At 51.3% G+C, this 18,029-nt stretch overlaps 1 protein-coding gene across 1 annotated transcript in view; it reads left to right on the forward strand.

Annotated features, from left to right (window-relative positions):
• Window positions 1-454: 454 nt before the first annotated feature.
• VASH2 (vasohibin 2) overlaps window positions 455-18,029 on the forward strand; it is a 38,489-nt gene continuing 20,914 nt past the window's right edge. Inside the window, exons 1-4 of the mRNA XM_022593417.3 lie at window positions 455-1,095; window positions 8,655-8,743; window positions 12,640-12,696; window positions 13,209-13,283. Of these exons, the coding sequence (XP_022449125.1) occupies window positions 820-1,095; window positions 8,655-8,743; window positions 12,640-12,696; window positions 13,209-13,283 (497 nt within the window). The 5' untranslated portion in view covers window positions 455-819. The remainder of the gene's footprint in view (window positions 1,096-8,654; window positions 8,744-12,639; window positions 12,697-13,208; window positions 13,284-18,029) is intronic.

The raw sequence follows: 18,029 nt of genomic DNA on the forward strand, positions 1-18,029 counted from the left end.
AGCCATGAGGCCGACCGTCCAGAGGTAGGGTCCGGGAGCTGCGGTGCGCCCTTCCCGCGCCCCGCCTGCAGCCATTTCCCCGGGGTGCCTGGCGCTGGAACTCAGGGAAGGGGGCGGGTGGAGCCACTGCCACTGGAGCCTGGGGGCCGGGGCCGCCCCTCGTCCGCCCAGCTTCGGGAGGGCTTCTTGGAAGAAACGCGGCCGCTTTTGCAAGCCGAGGCTGTCGCTGGGCTCTCGCGGCAGCCCCGGGCGCTCACGTGCCGGCACGTTCTGGCTCGGCTCGGCGCTCGGCCACATCTGGCGACCAAGGGACGTGTGGAGCCTTGCGGGGACCTCCTGTTCCATCCCGCTGCACGAGCTGTCTTTCTTCTCCCTACCCCGTCCACTTCGCAGCCTCCACGCTCCTTGTCTTTCCCTTACGCGGTTTAGGTGGGTGTGAAGCTTTATGGCAAAATTCAAGTCGCCTTTCTAGGTAATGGCAGGGCTGGAAGCTCGTGTGCAATTCCCTGGTGGGTGGGGGGGCGTCCTGTCCGCTCGCGGGGGGAGCGGACAGGGAAGTGGGGACACGTCGAAGCCCCCACACCCCCGTCTTGGCCACGGCCCCCTCCTTGGTTCCTCCGGGTGTCTACTTACCCGTGGTATGTGCTGGGTCTCACTGATTTCAGGCACGGCCCGTAAGCGGAGTTCCAGCCGCCGCTGCCCCTTCGCGCGTCCTGCGGCAGCCAGAAGCATGGAGAAGGCCGCCCCCGCGGGGCGCTGATCCCCGTGCCGCGCCCGCGCGCACACGCCCCTCGCCGCCCTCCCCGCTCCTGCCCCACCATGACCGGCTCGGCGGCCGACACTCACCGCTGCCCCCACCCCAAAGGCGCCAAAGGCACCCGGTCCCGGAGCAGCCACGCGCGGCCCGTGAGCCTCGCTACTAGCGGGGGCTCTGAGGAGGAGGACAAAGACGGCGGGGTGCTGTTTCACGTTAACAAGAGCGGCTTCCCCATCGACAGCCACACCTGGGAGCGCATGTGGATGCACGTGGCCAAAGTGCACCCCAAGGGGGGAGAAATGGTGGGCGCCATCAGGAACGCCACCTTCTTAGCAAAGGTTAGTGGCTCCGAAGGAAGGGGGTGGCGTGGGCAGTGATGGGACCATTTTGCCTGTACGTAGCAATTTCCATTTTCCTGGTCCTGCTGCAGACTCCCTTCCCCTCCTCATTTTTCGCAGCAGCCTCCACCCCCTTTGCTTAATTGAGATGTTTGTCTTGGACGTCTTAGAAATGGGGGAGGGAGAGAAAAGGGGCTTGCTGTCCTGGGACTGTGTGGTCGGCTTGTGCCAAGGTTTCTTTGAATCTGGAGCCAAACTCTATCATTTACTTAGCTCCGTGTACATCCTGCTTCAACGAAGACTGTAGCCACCAAGTAGCACCAGTGATGCCAAGCATGCATAGGCCCCCTAGGGATCCCACCCCGCTTATCCTCTTTGGAGTCTCTTGGTCCTCCTCTGTCCCCCCTTCGCAAATGATTTATTAGGCTATGAATGAATTTACAATCAACCAGTCAGACTTCTCAGCGTGAATCATTCCTAGACTTTTTGCCAATTTTTTTTTTTTTATGACAGTGACTTTCACCTCTGAAACTTGCAAAACAGTCAGCTCTCTCTTTTCCCAGCTTATCTGAGCTCTGACAAAAAAGAGTTTTAACTGTGGCTTAAAAGGGACTTTCCAGTACACATGATGAATGAATCTCACTGGATAGAGAAAGAGGCTCAGGAGTGAAACTCTTTCTACCTTGGAGAGAAGCCAGTGAGCCAATTGGGTTTGGTGGCCAAAGATAATGTTAGTAAGATGGAGGAAGATGTGCAGCGGTCGCTGTACGAAGCACGAAAATGCAAACTGGAGGAGAAACGCCACAGAACCTGGGGGTTGTAGCATGGCGGATGGTTTTCCATCCATCCTGGGGACACTGGTATGGCCAAGAGGATTCCTGGACAGGTCTAGGAATGCCAGACCTGAGACCTGGAAGGCCATCTGGTCGAGCCCCCAACCTGGAGCATCTGGTGACCTGAGCATCTGAGCCTGCAGGCCAGAAAGCTGTGTGTGCCCTTGGGAAAAGTGACAGAGCCTGTAAGCTTCCTGCTGTAGTTGGTTACGGTGTTTTATTACCCTGCTGGTCAATGAGATCTTCGTTATGCCCAGCGAGAATCTTGCCTGCTTTTATGTCAGCTATAATGACCCTTGCTGAGTCCTCCTTGAGGACTCAGAGCCTGAGAACAACCCTGATACTGGAGTGCAGTTCTGACTTCGGAGTCTGTTCTCACTTAAGTGAGCCTTTCTCATTTAGCACCCTTAGCACCTGATTGTGACTTCTAATTGTGGCTTCATCTTTCTCCCAACATTGTGGGTGGGGACCCCCTCTCTGTGGGAAAATCAGACAATGTCAGGGTTGGTAGAGACCAATCCTGTACCTCTCAGCAGAATCCCTTCCTCTTTCTGAAGGCCTCCTGGGAATGGGGGCCTTGTCGCCTCACAGGGCAGCTCCCAGGCCTGGCCAGATTGGGTCACTGGGAAACTCTTCTCTGAAACTGAACAGAGCTCCTCCTCGGTCACATGTCACCACTGATTCTTGTGCTCAAGAACCAAAGGGCGGCACACGTCGACTTCCTGTGCTACTCACAGCTCCCTCGAATGTTACGAGATGGTTCTCTTGGAGTCAGGAAAGGACCTGGAGTGAAAAAATCAAGGGACTGAATTCTGGTTGTGCTACCTCTAGCTTTGTGGCCTAGGTCACTCACTTAAAATCTCCGGCCTTAGTTTTCTGACCTATAAAATGTGAGTAGATCAGATTTCATGTGAAGTTCTTTCCAACCCTCAAATCCCGTGCTGTTGTGACCCATTAGTCTTCAGGTTCTGGTCATCTGTGTGACACGTGCACTGGATTATTCTGCATCTTCCTTTAATCGTCTTTGTCCGCAGGTAGTTCCTTTCACCTTTTCTTACGTGTCATAGTTCCCAGATCAGCTCATTTTCCTCCTCCTCTTTCTAGGACAGTTGCTAGTTTGTCATCAGTCAGTCCCCGAAAACATGAGCACAGTAAGAAACACAATGTTCTAAATGTTGTCTGGGCAGCTTAGAACATAAATTACTGCTTCCTGAGACTCGTACTTGATACGTCCGTTATTGTGGCTGAATTCTGGGTTCTTGAAAAATGAGCTTTCTTTCTTTCTTTTTTTTTTTTTTTAATATAGCGGCCATATCATATTGTACTTTCATAGTAACTGGAAGGTCACATGAAAACTGCCAAGCCAGGGCATCCCCGGGCTGAACATGGGCATTGGCTTTTTGAACCTAAATAAAGAGCTTCACATTTCTCTCTTACACTGCATCGTAATGCTTGGTTCTCCATCCTCAACGCCCATCACAGCATCCCCTCTCTCCCTGGTCCTGGCATTCCCCAAACCATGACCCCTATGCAGGCCCTGGGATGGCGACAGCTTTGGAAGTTCCTGTTTCCAGGAGCCACTCCTCTCTGATTTGAGGGCTATTCCTGCACTCAGCTCAGCAGACTTTTTCCTCTGGGGCCAAGTCCTTTTCTCCTTTAATCAGATCAGTGTCTTGCTGAGGAATTTGTACAGAAGGGGGGTGGTGAAGTGGTGGTGGAAGGGTTGGAGTGTTTCAGGGAGGTGAACCTTTTTTGGCAATTGAATTGTGGACTGAGAAGACGTGGCCAGGGGAAGGTGTCAAAGGCCTAAGAGGAGGACTGAATGACACTTTCTTTGACCACAGGACATTTTGTTAGCAGCCGTGGTAATTTCTGCCCAAAGATCCAGGTGCCCCCACTGGGGAAAGCGGGACAGGTGTCACCTGCTCTGCAATCCTAAATTTGTGACTGCAGCCTTCTCCCCTGGTGGTTACTGAGTCTGAAGTTAACAGTTGACTAGGTGAAAGCCAGGGTTTTTCAGGGATAGTGCAAGAAAGCAGCACGGGTCAGTTGGAGGATAGTAGAGGTTGGGAAGGGAGGGGCAGAGAGGATGGCTGGCCCAGAAAAAACAGCTGGGCCGACTAGGAAACAGCACCTCCTGCTTCTCGACTGGCTGGAGCCCGACTCTCCTGGGGCAGACAGCCAGATGGATTGAGCAGGAAACACCAGGCCGTTTCTTGCAGACACCACGTTTTTGTGGCTCATTCTCACGCTGATCCCAAATTGGGAAATAATTCACATTTAGAGGACTCAGCTTTGCGTGAGTGAAGAAGAGGGCTTTGGGGCCAGACTTTGCTGTGGTCAGGGCTCCACTCCTGCCCCCTGCTGGCTTACACAGGCAGTGCACTTTCTCCCCTGTCCTGCGTTCAAAACCATCCATATGTCTGACCTTCCTGCTCAGCCCAAGGTTGTGACCGCTGGACCAGGTCACTATCAACAGATTCCTGGCTGCTCCTGATGCAGGGGCCTGGGGCCCATTCTTGGCCCAAGAGTGATGTTCCATGCTCGCCCCCCACCCAAGGTTGCCGGAGAAATTTCTGCCTGGCCCCTGCACAGTGTATATAATACATATTCACAGCAGGGACGGCAAAAGGCTTCGCTTTCTCCTTGTACTTTCTTGTTAAAGACTCCTGGTGCCTGGGGCTCTCGATGCCTCCCTGGCTCCTTTCCTGGCTTCTCCCTTCTTTCCACATGGTGATGCATGGTGATGATACACACTCGTGTCCTTCCACATCCCTTCTTGCATTCTTCTGACAGGGCATTGCATTTGGCAAGAATGGAGTGAAAGAGAGCTTGTCCACAAAAGCTTGCCTGTGGTTTGTTTCATTTTTCTTCTTGAACAACCGTATTCCTGTCCACTCCCCTCCTTCCCCCCCTATTCCCTACCCTCAGGGACCCCACCCCCTAACTGTAGGCACAGTGCCTATGTGGAGAGGGTGGTTTTGATGTGTGCCCCCTAGATTCTGCCATCATCAGCTGGGCTGTGGTTTGAGATGGCTGGATGCAGGTGGCAGGAGGGAATCTAGATGGCCAGGGCCAGGGGAATTCTAGGTTGGAGTCTCGGCTGAAATGGGGCAGGAAAATAACAGGAGAGACTCTCAGGACCCCAGTCAGGGAGGAGGAGAAAAAAAAGGAGTGTGCCCTGGTCTTTTCATAAAAGGTTGTACCAATTAATTTTCCCATCATGCCGTATGAGAGCATCCTCACCAGCACTGAGTATCCACATTTCAGAATATCTCTGCTAATTGGAGAGGACAAAAATGACATTTTGCAGTGGCTTTAATTTGCAGTTCTTAAACTGTTAGTGTGCTGGAACATTTTAAAAAAATATTTATTCCCTATTTGCATTTCTTCTTTTGTGAATTGTCTTTTCATGGCCATTTAAAAAATTGTGGTAACGTATAATTTACCATTTTAACCATTTGAAGTGTACAGTTCTGTGAATTAAATATATTCACATTGCTGTGCAACCGTCACCACCTTCCACCTCCAGAAATTTTTCTTCTTCCCTGACTAAAACTTTGTACCCGTTAAACACTGAGTTCCCATTTCTCCCTCCTCTCATCCCCTGGCAACCACCCTTCTACTTTCTGTCTCTATGAACTTGACTACTATAGGAATCTCACATAAGAGAAATCATCCAATATTTGTCCTTTTGTGACTGGATTATTTCACTTAGCATAAGGTCTTCAAAGTTCTGGCACGTATAGCATGTGTCAGAATGTCCCTCCTTTTTAAGGCTGAATGATATCCCATTGCATATATGCTACATTTTGTTTATCCATTTATCTGTTGATGGACACTTGGGTTGCTTCCACTTTCTGGGGCCATTTTCTTTTCATTGAGGCCTAGAGAGCTTTCTTATCACTTTGTATGAACTCTTCATGAATTAAGGATGTTAACTCATGGTCACCACGTGTCCACAGGGGAAGTGGATGTTTTCATCCTCTTCCATCAGGCTGAGAAGGCATCTTGGTGATGCTCCTGAGTTGAGTGTCTGGGGGCTCAGGCCCCGCTGATTCTGTTTTCCAGTTACTGAAAAGTGGAGGCCATTCAGGCTCCCCCATCTAGACCTCTGAAAACACACTGTTGATGAATAATGATAACACAGCTAGCACTTAAAAAACACCGAGTGCCAAGCCCCAAGTTGTCCGCTTTATACATTAGGTCATATAATCCTCACAACCAGCTCAGAAGGTTTGAAGTAGGTGATCTCCTCTCCTATTTTATCAGGAAGGAACTGGAGGCTTAGAGAGGCCATGCAGCTTGCCCAGGGTCCACAGCAGTAGGTGACAAAGCAAGGACTCATAATTATACCCCAAGGAGCCTGCCTGGTTTATAGTCCATCATCCTGTGGGGCCTTGGCAGCCCGAGGTGCTGGTTGGGAGCTGCCCCAGCCTGAGCCCCAGCCTGAGCCCCCGCCAGCTGTCCCAGACGGCAGGGTGGGCTGTAGCCAGATGACATCATCCCCTCAGCAGCCTCGGCTTTTCTCCCACCACAGCCCGGCTCCCCAGCTGGGGTTTGGGGAATGTGACTGCAGCTCCTGCATTCACTCTTAACCCGGGGCTGAGGTAACCAGGCAGCGGTTTTGAAAAGCCCTGGGGCGCCACTGGGCTGCTTTTCTGAGGACCGGCTGCCGCCTGACTCCCCCCATCATCTGGCTCTTGTGGGTTCCGCTGGGCTTGGGGGAGTTGCAATAACTTGGTGGTCGGCCCCCAAAGCTGAGTCAGAGCCAGGTCACTCCGGCTTCCTCAGGGCTTTGGCCAAGGGATATCCCTCTGGGGATCCTTCAGGTGGCTGGTGATTCTCTGGGGCGTTGTCCCATGCATGCCAGGGTAGAGGTGTGCTCCTGCCTTCATAAACTGTGTCGTTCGCCACCTCCCTCTTGTACCTGGCCTAGAGCTGGGAACACTGGAGGTGCGAAAGGAATGGTTGTTCTGTCTCCCCGGCTTCCTTACTTCTCTGTGAAAGCTCTGGCACATTCTTATGCAGAATTCCAGGTGTGGGTAGCTCAGTGGATGTTACTGCCCAAAGCAGGGACGAGCGCCCTCATGTTTGCTAGGTCGGAAACACCAGGACGCGCTTTGTATTTTGACGCTGGGCTGGGCGGGGGTGTTGTGGGAATGGCCGCATAAGCAGATGTTCAGATGGGAACATTTTGCTCCCAAAAATGACTCTCCAAGACAGGAATGTGATTGGAGTTGATATGTTGTAAACAAAATGTTTGCAGAACAGCTGTGTGAGTGTGTGCACACAGTCTCACATTCTCTCTCTTTCACACATGCAGTCATGAACACACACACACACACACACACACACACACACACTTTGCACCTTGGCTGTGAAATAGGATGTGTGACTAGTTCCCTTCTATTTTAAGTAAAAGCAGCAGAAGGTGTAGAAGTATGAAGAGCCTCCTGCTTCAGGCCCGGGGGACCCACTCGCCCTCCAGCTTGTCTGTGGGCCCTGAGCTTGCAGAGCTGGGGACAGAAGTGGGGACCGTCCGTGGGCAGCGTCTGGCGCTGGTGCCCAGCCAGGCTGCCCAGTGCTGTCCCTCAGTCTGTTCACCAGTGGCTTCACCTTCCATCAGCTAAGTACTAAATCCCCAGGGCCTCCCTTTCCCTGTTTTCTTAGAGGGTGGAACTAATCTGTCCTGCGGCCCCTTCTGCCCCTCCCTAAGAGGCTTAGTCCTCCTTCCTGCCAGAGCTACAGACCCACGTGGGCTGAGTATCTCTGTCACCAGCGCCCCTGCCCCCCACCCATCAGACAGGCCGAGGTTAAGGGACTGGGTAACACAGAGAAGAAATAAAGCAGAAACTGCTCCCTTGCTTCCCAGGAGTGACTGGATTGGAAGCCCCTGCTTCCTCTCGCTCTTGGCCTGGTCGGCAGGGTTGCTCAGAGCTGGGTGGTGTCTCAGCTCTAAATTCCCGAGAAGAGGGACTTACCTCCCCCTTTTCAGTCCTGGCCCGCCGTTGCTCCCTTCCCTTCCCAGTGGGGGTTAGAACTTCATACTCTCAGCTGGTGAATGTTGACCAAGAGGCAGACTAGGAGATGCCCAGGCAGACTGGGCAGCCGGGTGGGGTCAAAGGGTAAAATGGCTCATGAGTGAGAGGAGCTGCACTTACCTGGGAAGATTCAAGGCAAGAAGGGAATCTTTCCTAGTGCACTCGGGGCTGGACTCAGGCAATGGATGTGATGGGCATTGCAGGGGGTGCTGTTGAAGAGAAATGGCATGTGTAGCACCATGTTGCATTCCTTCGGGGCGCCATTCATCTTGCATTCAGTGGTGCCCTGGAGTGGACATATACAGTGGCGACACCAGCCATGCAGCCAAAGTGTAGTCGTGCAGTAGAAGTGTGAGGATTAATGGAGCACCTCTGAACCCTCCCGGACCAGGCCTGGGGAGGGGGGGACACTATAGGACATGGTCCTTGGCTTCAAGAAGGGCTGAGGCTCCAATGGGGAGGCAGGCGGTGTTCATACCACAACACATAAAGGGTCATAGAGAGCCGCTGCGACCCAGGGCGGAGTATGTGCCAAGGGAACGCAGAGAGAGGACTGGCCGGTCTGGGGAGACCTTGTCCAGGAGGCACCAGTTGAACGGGTGCCCAGGCCAGCGTGGCCATCTGCCTTCAGGAGTAGCTCTGCATCTCCTTGATAAAATGATCTCTCTCTACTTCCCTGCAGCCTTCGGTACCCCAGGTTCCCAACTACAGGCTGTCGATGACGATCCCAGAGTGGCTCCAGGCAATCCAGAACTACATGAAGACACTACAGTATCCTTCTGACCAGGGTCTGAGCAGACTCAGCCCGGGGACAGGCGTGATGATCGCAAGTCTGGTGGCGGCTCTGTCCCCACCTGGTCAGCAAATGCTGTCTGAGGTTGGCGAGGCCGGGCACGGAGGGATGCCTCGATGTGAGAGTCCAGAAGAAGTGACACTGGAGGACGTCACTGCGATGATCAGACCCTCTCCGTTTAAGCAGGGTGTGGGCCGGGACGGCAAAGGGCAGCGGAGCGGCGGTGGGCAGCACACGCCCCTCTTCCTTCCACCTACTCTTTCTCCACCTCCTCCTCCTTGGTTATCCTTGGCTCCCTCCATCTCTCTTCCTGTACCAGCTTTCTTTCTCCCTGTTCCTTCCTAGTCTTTTTTTTTAGTATATCTGTTTATTTATTTATTTATGGCTGCGTCGGGTCTTAGTTGCGGCACACGGGGTCTTCGTTGAGGCGTGCGGGATCTTTCATTGCAGCGTGTGCTCTTTGTTTTGGCGCGCAGGTTCTCCCTCTCTAGTTGTGGTGCACGGGCTCCAGGGCGCATGGGCTCAGTAGTTGTGGCGTGCAGGCTTAGTTGCTCCGTGGCATGTGGGATCTCAGTTCCCAGACCAGGGCTCGAACCCGAGTCCCCTGTGCTGGAAGGCGGATTCTCAACCACTGGACCACCAGGGAAGCCCCCCTCCTAGTCTTCTGTTCCTTTTCTTTCCTTTCACTTTTTGCCCTGATCCTGACCACTCATCGTCTACAAGAGGCCCACCTGGTGTTGCCTTTGGCGGCTGGTGCCCTTGGTCCATTCTGCATGAATGAATGGGGCCCTGGGCTGGGGGCCCTCTCCCCTCACGTGAGTTTGAAGAAGAGCTGAGAAGTCCTGTGGGTCCAGGCTGGGTGCAGACCAGCGAGTCTGTGGCCCCTTTTCTCCCCCAGTGTTCGCAGTCAGGAGTACATCTGTTCTGAGCGCCCATATGAGCTACGTTGCAAGAACCAAGGGGCAGGGTCAGATGTTCCCCTCGCCACGGCTGGTGCTTTATCAGGGATGGGAGTCAGACGGGAGCTGGGCCAACAGAGGGAGGTGTATGTGAGTGGGACAGGCCGTTTGCCCAAGCGAGTCCGTGAGCATCTCAGCTAAGCCAGCATCGCACTCCCTGCCGAGGCAGCTGCCGCCATCCTAGCCCCCAGCACATTGTTCAGGAGGTCTGCTGACCTCTGCCCTTCCTCCCTAAAGGCATAGAGCTTAGCAGAAAGGATTTCACGGGGCACTGCACACATGTCCCACGTGCCTGGGAAGAGGCCTCCCCTCTCTGTGCTATAGGCAAGAAGCTTTCTTGTGGACTTTTGTGTTTTCCCTGAAGGGAAGGGTCCTACCAGATGAGAACTGCAGCTCGTTTGGGTGGGCAGATTACTTGATTAGCCTCTCAGTTCCCACTTCATGGACTGTGAACTCCCCTGCATGGCATCTTCCTCGTAGAATCCTGAAGCGACATTAGAGAAGATAACACCAGCCTCCAGGGGTCAGGCGGACAGTTCTAGCCCACGGAAGGCTGATGTCGGTGCTGATCGCTGAACTGGGACCACACGTGGGGAGTTCCATGTGGCCCAGAAGCATAAACTCCTGCCAGAGTCAACCTGGACCCCAAAAGCTGAGCCTTCCTGGATGTGATCGACTCCTCACAGAATGTTCCAGAAGGTGACAGAAATTAGCATGGCTCCCCCCTTCTATTTAGGACATGGTCTTCACAAGGATCATCTGGCTGGAGATTAAAGAGGACGAGCCTGGCCGCTGGGAATGCACTGATGGGGCAAATTTGCATGTGCTTTACATATCATTGGCTCATTCTGCCAGAAAGGCTGCAGCCCATTCTCAGTCCTGAAGGATCTGCGTTTTCTGACCCACTGTGATGTTCACTGAGCTGGTTCAGTGACTGCAGAGAGGGCTGGAGAAGGGAAAGCACCACCATGCTACTGGGATCAGGCTCCAGGTCACCTGGCCATTGGAGTAACCTCTTTGCTCTACCTCCTGACCAGCCTTTTATTTAGTTCCTTGGGCCTTCCTACTGCTTTGTCCTGGTGCTAGGGTATGGGGACCGATTGGGGCCAGCCCTGACCACAGATGTCCTCAGCTGGGGACAGGAAAGGACAAATCCTGCCTTCCCTTCTGACAGCCTCACAGCGTTGGCCAGCTGGAGTGCTGACCTTGCACTGGGTTCTGGAAAGAGAAGTCCCCACCCCTGAGCCCTGCTGTGTAGGGAGCAGAGGGTGAAGTCTCTCTCTTCAGGCAGCGTTTACAGGAGGCTGTCCTCCCCAGCTCACTTTCAGGGGCCCATAACTGTAAGGAATGGAGAAAGAATGGTCAGGTAGTTTTTTATTATTTTATTAGAGGTTTGTCTCACTCCATGCACTAGATGTATAAACTAGATATAGGAACAGGGGGAAAATTGGGCATATAAATAGAACTTTTGCCAATTGCATGCTACTTTAAATATACAAGGAATCTCACTATTTGAATGAAATCTTTGGTAAAGTGAAAAATCATTTCACAGTGAGGCTACATAGCCCTTCATTTTTCTCTCTTATCTCTAGGGTTTTGTATATTGTATTTTTAAAAATCTGGGCAAGCCTGTATTGTTATTGGTTATTCTTATGGCTCATGCTGGTAATTTCTAAACGGTGAGCTTGTTAAAATCATCCCCTGGCCCTCACCCTAGAACTTCCAGTTCGACAGTCCCAGGTGGGGCGACTCTGACATCAGGGGCTAAGACCATGGCCTGAAATCAGAATCTCTTAAGGATGGAGCCCAGAATCTGCTTATAACAAACTCTCCAGGTGATCGTTACATATGTTTGTGTCTTAGCGGCCAAGCACGTCTTTGCCCGGAGAGGAATCCCAACCCTTGTCGGGAGGGTGTGCAGTGCACTGAGGTGATCATTGCCACTTTTCTGCAGCTGCCCATACCACTGTAGGGGCACACATCTAACCTCATACTTCCTGCCTGGGCTACAGGTTCATGCTTCATTAGCACCTTCCCAATGTGCACTTTTCCTATAGGATTTTGTTTGAGGCAGGAAAAAGAAACGTATAAAACAACTTTTCTTCAGGCTCAGAAAAAAATCAAGATCCAGTCTCAGAGAGCCCGGTATGTGAGAATCTCCAGTCTCCTTCAGAAGCCCTCCTGGTGCGGGCTTGCCAGTCCCTGAGACCTTGTGGGCACCCAGCTAAATCCCAGTTTGTGGTTAGTGCTGTCATCTTCTCAGATCTAGTCATCAATGTCAGATATCAGTCCAGGCATGAAATGAAAGTGCTGTCTCCACAGCAGGCTCTGCTGCAGGGTCCGCACTCTTGAGAAACCCTACTACCATCTATCCACCTTCCATCCGCAACCCTTCCATCCTTCCTTTCACCCATCCGTCAACCTACCTTTCTGTCTGTCCAGCCACCCAACCAGCTTTCCATTGATCCATGCATCCACTCTTCTGTCAATTCCATCCTTCCTTCCTTCCTTCCATCCACCCATCCATTTACTTATTCTTCATTTATTTAATAATATTTGCTAAATGGAATATGTTGGGCTTGTGCCAGGCTTTATGGGTGACACAAAGATGATAAATGGTCCCAACTCTCAAAGGGCTTGTAGTCTAGTAGGTGAATTAAGACATGTAGTCAACTAAACAAAATACAGAGCAGATTGAAAATAGCTATTGTATAGATCCAGGGTGCTTTGGGGCCTAAGTTAGAAAGTAGATTTCTAGGGCAGGACAGAGAGGAGGAAGATACTGTTGGCGATCTTCTGGCTACAGGCCACCTTCTGGAAAGCCCCCACTTCCTCATCCCTTTGAGAAATCCCTCTGCTGGATTACTGGGACCTTTGGAGTTTTCTGTCACTTTCCCTTTACATACTTCACACAGATACAATCATACAGGGACCCAGTTCTTTGAAATTAGGAAAATGAGACCGCTGAGTGGGTAAGTGGTGCATGATCTGTGGGCCAGGTGACCATGCTCCTATCTGAGAGCTGTCATCTTTCTCTCCCACTCTCTCTCCTCCATCCCGGTGCTCAAATATTCTGGTCTGTAAGGGGTAGGGGTGCCCCGGGCCGGGTTGGAGGTGGGGCTGAGCTAAGCTCAGTGGTGGAGACTAACTCAGGGGTGGGGCAGACCTGTGAAATTTGTTTTATGTGGCTTTTTTCACTTGCTCCGTGGTGACACCCGTGTCCTGGGTTAGTGGGAGGGTGCTGTGGAGTAAAAGGACTAATCTCCTGGAACTACGTCTTGCAGAGAGGAGTGGAGAATTTAGGAATTTAGTTCCACCAGGTGCAGATGTGCTTTGCGAGTCTCCTCCAAGGCAAGTTCTGCCCTTTCTCTCTGTACTCCTGCACGCTGCCTAGTGTGGCGATGGGCATGCCTGGTGGATTGGCACACAGACCGACTGCATAATTAAATAAGTCTGAGATCCTTTGCTGTGCTCTACCCTACAGGTTAATGGAAACAGCGAAAGAAATGACTCGGGAGTCCTTGCCTATCAAATGCCTTGAAGCTGTCATCCTGGGCATGTATCCTTTAAGTGATGTAAGCTTAAATTTACTCCATAGATGATGGCTTCACTGTGGGGCTGCTTGTGCCATTTTTTTTTTTTTTTTTTTTTTTTTTGCTTGTGCCTTCAACATCCTAGATCCACAGAGATGATGCCTGTTGTCTCCTTGGAGGAAAGTGTCAAGCCCTCCTGGTGCTTCTCTCGAACTTTCACCATCTGGAGTTGAACCAAATCAGAGCTTGGACCATCATCAGTGTAACTTGTGAGCTGAAGCCTGCATCACGGCCAGCTCCCAGGCCAGACGCGTTAGTCACGAGGAGAATTACAGCTTCAAGGGACTAGTGAGAGAGTGTGTATCTTTATTTTTTGCATTAATCTGGCATTGCAACAGGAAAGACCCTCCAGGGAGAATGGGATTATCCAAAGCCATCTCCAGGGAAAGTTCTATGAGTGGATTGTGGAGGAGACCAATGGCGTAATGTCCTGACCCTACAGGATGTAAAGCTGAAACAAGGGTCTGGTCTCTCCACACTTTCTGCTCTGTTTTGCACCAGGCTCCTGGATCCTCAGCCTGAGGGGGAATATGGTCCAGAATAACTGTGATGGCACTGACTTATTAGTGGTGGTGGCAGTAGACTATGATCTGGTAGAAAAGCAAAGAAACTCCCAGTCCTGGGGCGGACGGCTGGGGTGAACCGGCCAAGGGAACACAGTAAGACATGAGCTCGAGAGGTGATCCCAGGTTAGGACAGGTAGGTCCTTGAATGCCATTCTGAGAAGGGTAACTTTTTCCAAAGGCAATGGGCAGCCCAGCCGAAATCTCTGGAGCAGAGACAGGACATGGTGAGGTGTGCACTTTAGAGAGGTAGTTCTTGGGGCCAATTGAAGGGCAGCCGGAGAAGGGGGGGCTGCATCTGCAAGGCCAGTTAGGAGCTGCTACATGAGGGCAATGGTGATGCTTGAACCATGGTTTTGGCAATGGGAATCGATTTGAGGGTACCGTTTCAAGAGATCCCGAGGAGATAGAATTTACAGGACTTGGAGGCCAGAGAGGTAGAAGGAAAACCAGGAGAGAGAGCAGATACAGAAGTCAGTGGGAGGACTGGTGACTCAGAATCGGACTGGGGACAGTAGGCTGGGTCTGGTCTGTTCTCCCGGCCCCCTGGACATCTTCGTGGGGAGGGGAATTTCCGCCTCTATAGTCTGCAGAGCGCTGGCTGGCTGGATCTGAAACAGGACTGTCCGCAGGTGCCCAGGCTGACGTCTGAAAAATGGAAACTTGAGCTTTGTGGAGGCCTTTGCCCAGCCCTCCAGTCATACCTCCTCCCTGTTCCCCACCAAGGAGATGGACCGCATCTGGGAGCCCAGCAGGAGGGCAGGATGGGGGCGGGGGGGGGGCAGCAGATGGCTCCGGGCCCCACCCTTTGGAGGCAGGAGTCAGCACAGCTGTTGGGCAGAGCCTCCTGCAAGTTTAATGGGGTGAACAATTGTCGGGGATTTGCTGGTGATGGGTGAGGGAGCCCATCACCACGGGCACCAGCTGCCTTCAGACCCTGTGCTGACAGAGGTCGCAGGGCCCCTGGATGGAGGTCATCTTGCTTCACACGGCAGTCCCGTACACAGTTGTCTTGTCCCCGAGCAATTATATCAGTCCAAGCCGAAATTAGCTTAGGTTACCGGAGTTACCAATAAAACCTTTGCGGTTGGGGGGATGGACCTGTGGCCAGCCTTTGGGCCTGTCCGAATCAGAGGGTAGTGTGCCCTGGGTTCTCCTTTGTTCTAACCGGTGTGTCATTTCAGAAAAGTGGAGGGAGGGTGGAGAAATACAGCTGAACTCAGGGAAATGTGACTCTTGCACAGACAAGAAACACAGCTGAATTCTAAAAGTTATGGCCTCTTTGTCTTTGCTCTGTGTCAGCAGCCCTGTGGCCTGCTTTGCTCCCAGGCACAGTGAAGGATGGACTTGGGTCATCGGTCGGCCTCCCATGGGCCCTTCCACAGGTCCTAGGGGACAAGCGGTGTGTTGACAACTCTGAAACAGGTTGGCTTGGCTGCTGCTTGGAAGCTGTGTCCATGGGCTTGTCCTTGTTTTCTCTTGTTTGACGTGAGCTCCGAGTTCAGGATTCATTCGCAAAGGGCCACTTCTTTTGATCTTGCTTTTTTGATCATGCTGGAGAGAGAGACTTTTGGTTCCAAATTATTTTCTGAATCATGGCAGCTCTTTAGGGGGCCTCACTGGCCCTGGTGGGGCTTAATCATGGTGCTGAAGTGCTATGGTTTATTCAACAACAGGTGTGTAATTAGAGGCAGGGGAGGCATAGCCCCAGCAGGCTGGGTACTGGGCAGATCTTCCCCAAGCTTGGGGCACTGCTGCTCCCTTTTCCCTAGAAAAGCTCAGGCTACTTCCCAGCCCTCATCCATACCTCTTAGTCCCCTCCCTCTCCGTTCACAGAGGCTCCAGGTCCCAAGGCTTTACTGATTGCTGTAGTGATGGAGCAAATCCAAGTGATCGGTGACTTGTCACAGGATGGACTGGTGGTCCCTGCAGTCCCCTCCCCACTCTTCTCCCCTTGGCTGACTCTACCTGTCCTGTGGGACTCATTCTGGTCCCGAGGGCTCTTCTCTGCTCTTCCTGAGGTGGCAGGGATGCCTCTCTCACAACACACGTCACGTTGGGATGGGTTTTTTTCAGTTTGAGATAAAATTGATTTAGGGCACCGTGTAAGTTTAAGGTGTACAGCATAATGACTTGACACATATATTGCGAATGCGGGGTTTCTAAGAATTGTAAAATATTCATAACACAAATTTACCATTTTAACTATTTTTAAGTGTACGATTGAGTGGCATTGAGGACATTCACGCAGTTGTGCAACCATCACCACCATTCATCTCTAAACTTCCTCTTTCCCAACTGAAATGCTAAACCCATTAAACACAGGGTCCCCAGTCCCTGGCAACCACCATTCTACTTTCTGTTTCTATGAATTCGACCACTCCAGGGACCTCATAAAGTTGAATCATAACAGTATTTGTCCTTTTGTGACTGGCTCATTTCACTTAGTGTAATATCCTCACGGTTCATTCATGTTGTAGCATATTGCAGAATTTCCTTCCTTTTTTATGACAATAATATTCCATTGTCTGTATATACCACACATTGCTTATCCATTCATCCCTTGATGGACCCTTTGGTTATTTCCACCTTTTGGCAATTGTGAATAATGCTGCTGTGAACATTGGTGTGCAAGTATCTGTTTGAGTCTTTGCTTTCAGTTCTCTTGGGTATATATACCTGAAGTACCTGAAGTACAATTGCTGGGTCATATGGTAATTCTGTGTTTAGTTTGCTTGAGAAACTGCCATACTGATGGTATTGTGTGCACTTTGAGTCTGTCTCCCTATCAGACTTCCGGGGAGTCTTCATCTTTGGCTCTGCAGCCCTACCTAGCAGTCTGTCTGGCACAGGAAACACTCACCCAGTGTTTATTACACTGACTTAACTGAGGAATGCCCTTGTTCCAGCCCCAGAGAACTCGCCCCAGAAAGCAAGTAAGAATTTATGTAAGAGGACTTAGAAGGATGTGATTTCACTCCCTTACTGCCAGTTTATCTCACATGATAAAGTGAAGCGAAAGCAGGTAACCATTTTTATAGAGAGGAGCCATCTGTGATTTAATTGAGGGTAGAGGACAAGGCTTCTTTCTTTTAAGGGTACTGGATTAGCCCCACACCCAGTGCAGACCTTTTTTAAAAAAAATTATTTTAAAAGAAATTTTAATATGATTCTTAAAGGTTACTTTCCATTTACAGTTATTACAAAATATTGGCTATATTCCCCATGTTGTACAATACATCCTTGAGCCTGTCTTACACCCAACAGTTTGTACCTCCCACTCCCCCATCCCTATGTTGCCCCTCCGCCCCACTCATAACCACTAGTTTCTTCTCTGTATCTGTGAGTCTGCTTCCTTTTTGTTATATTCACTAGTTTGTTGTATTTTTTTAGATTCTACATGTAAGTGGTATCATACAGTGTTTGTCTTTCTCTGTCGAGTACAGTCTTTTTAAACGTAAGGAAATGTATCCTCACAATCTAAGATTCATCCTTTCAGCAAGCACTAACCAGGTACTTCTGTGTGCCAGGCCTGTGCGGTGCCTGGGGATACCAGGATGCAAAGCACAATTCCTGCCATTACAAGATACAAACGCACACACGTGCGCGCGCATACACACACACACGAAGCGGGATGAATAAGCACCAAGTGCTGTGGGAGTTCTTGCAGGGGGTGTGGGAGACTTAACCCACACTGAGGAAGGTCAGGGAAGGTATCACACCCAGGAAGTGAGGCTGTTCCAGTCAGAGTGCAGCCTGTGTAAAGAGAGTAAGCCCAATAACATCCTTTTTTAAAAAATAAATTTATTTAATTATTTTTGGCTGTGTTGGGTCTTCGTTGCTGTGCGCGGGCTTTCTCTAGTTGCGGTGAGCAGGGGCTACTCTTCGTTGTGGTGCGCGGGCTTCTCATTGTGGTGGCTTCTCTTGTTGCGGAGCACGGGCTTTAGGCGCGCGGGCTTCAGTAGTTGTGACACACAGGCTCAGTAGTTGTGACGCACGGGTTTAGTTGCTCTGCGGCATGTGGGATCTTCCGGGACCAGGGATTGAACCCGTGTCCGCTGCATTGGCAGGCGGATTCTTAACCACTGCACCACCAGGGAAACCCCCAATAGCATCCTTATTGCTCATGATTCTTAGGAGACCCCAAAG

Source organism: Delphinapterus leucas, chromosome 1 (assembly GCF_059928025.1).
Source record: "Delphinapterus leucas isolate spDelLeu-1000000601 "Yukka" chromosome 1, BTC_Dleu_Yukka2, whole genome shotgun sequence".
NCBI classification, from domain to species: Eukaryota; Metazoa; Chordata; class Mammalia; order Artiodactyla; family Monodontidae; genus Delphinapterus; species Delphinapterus leucas.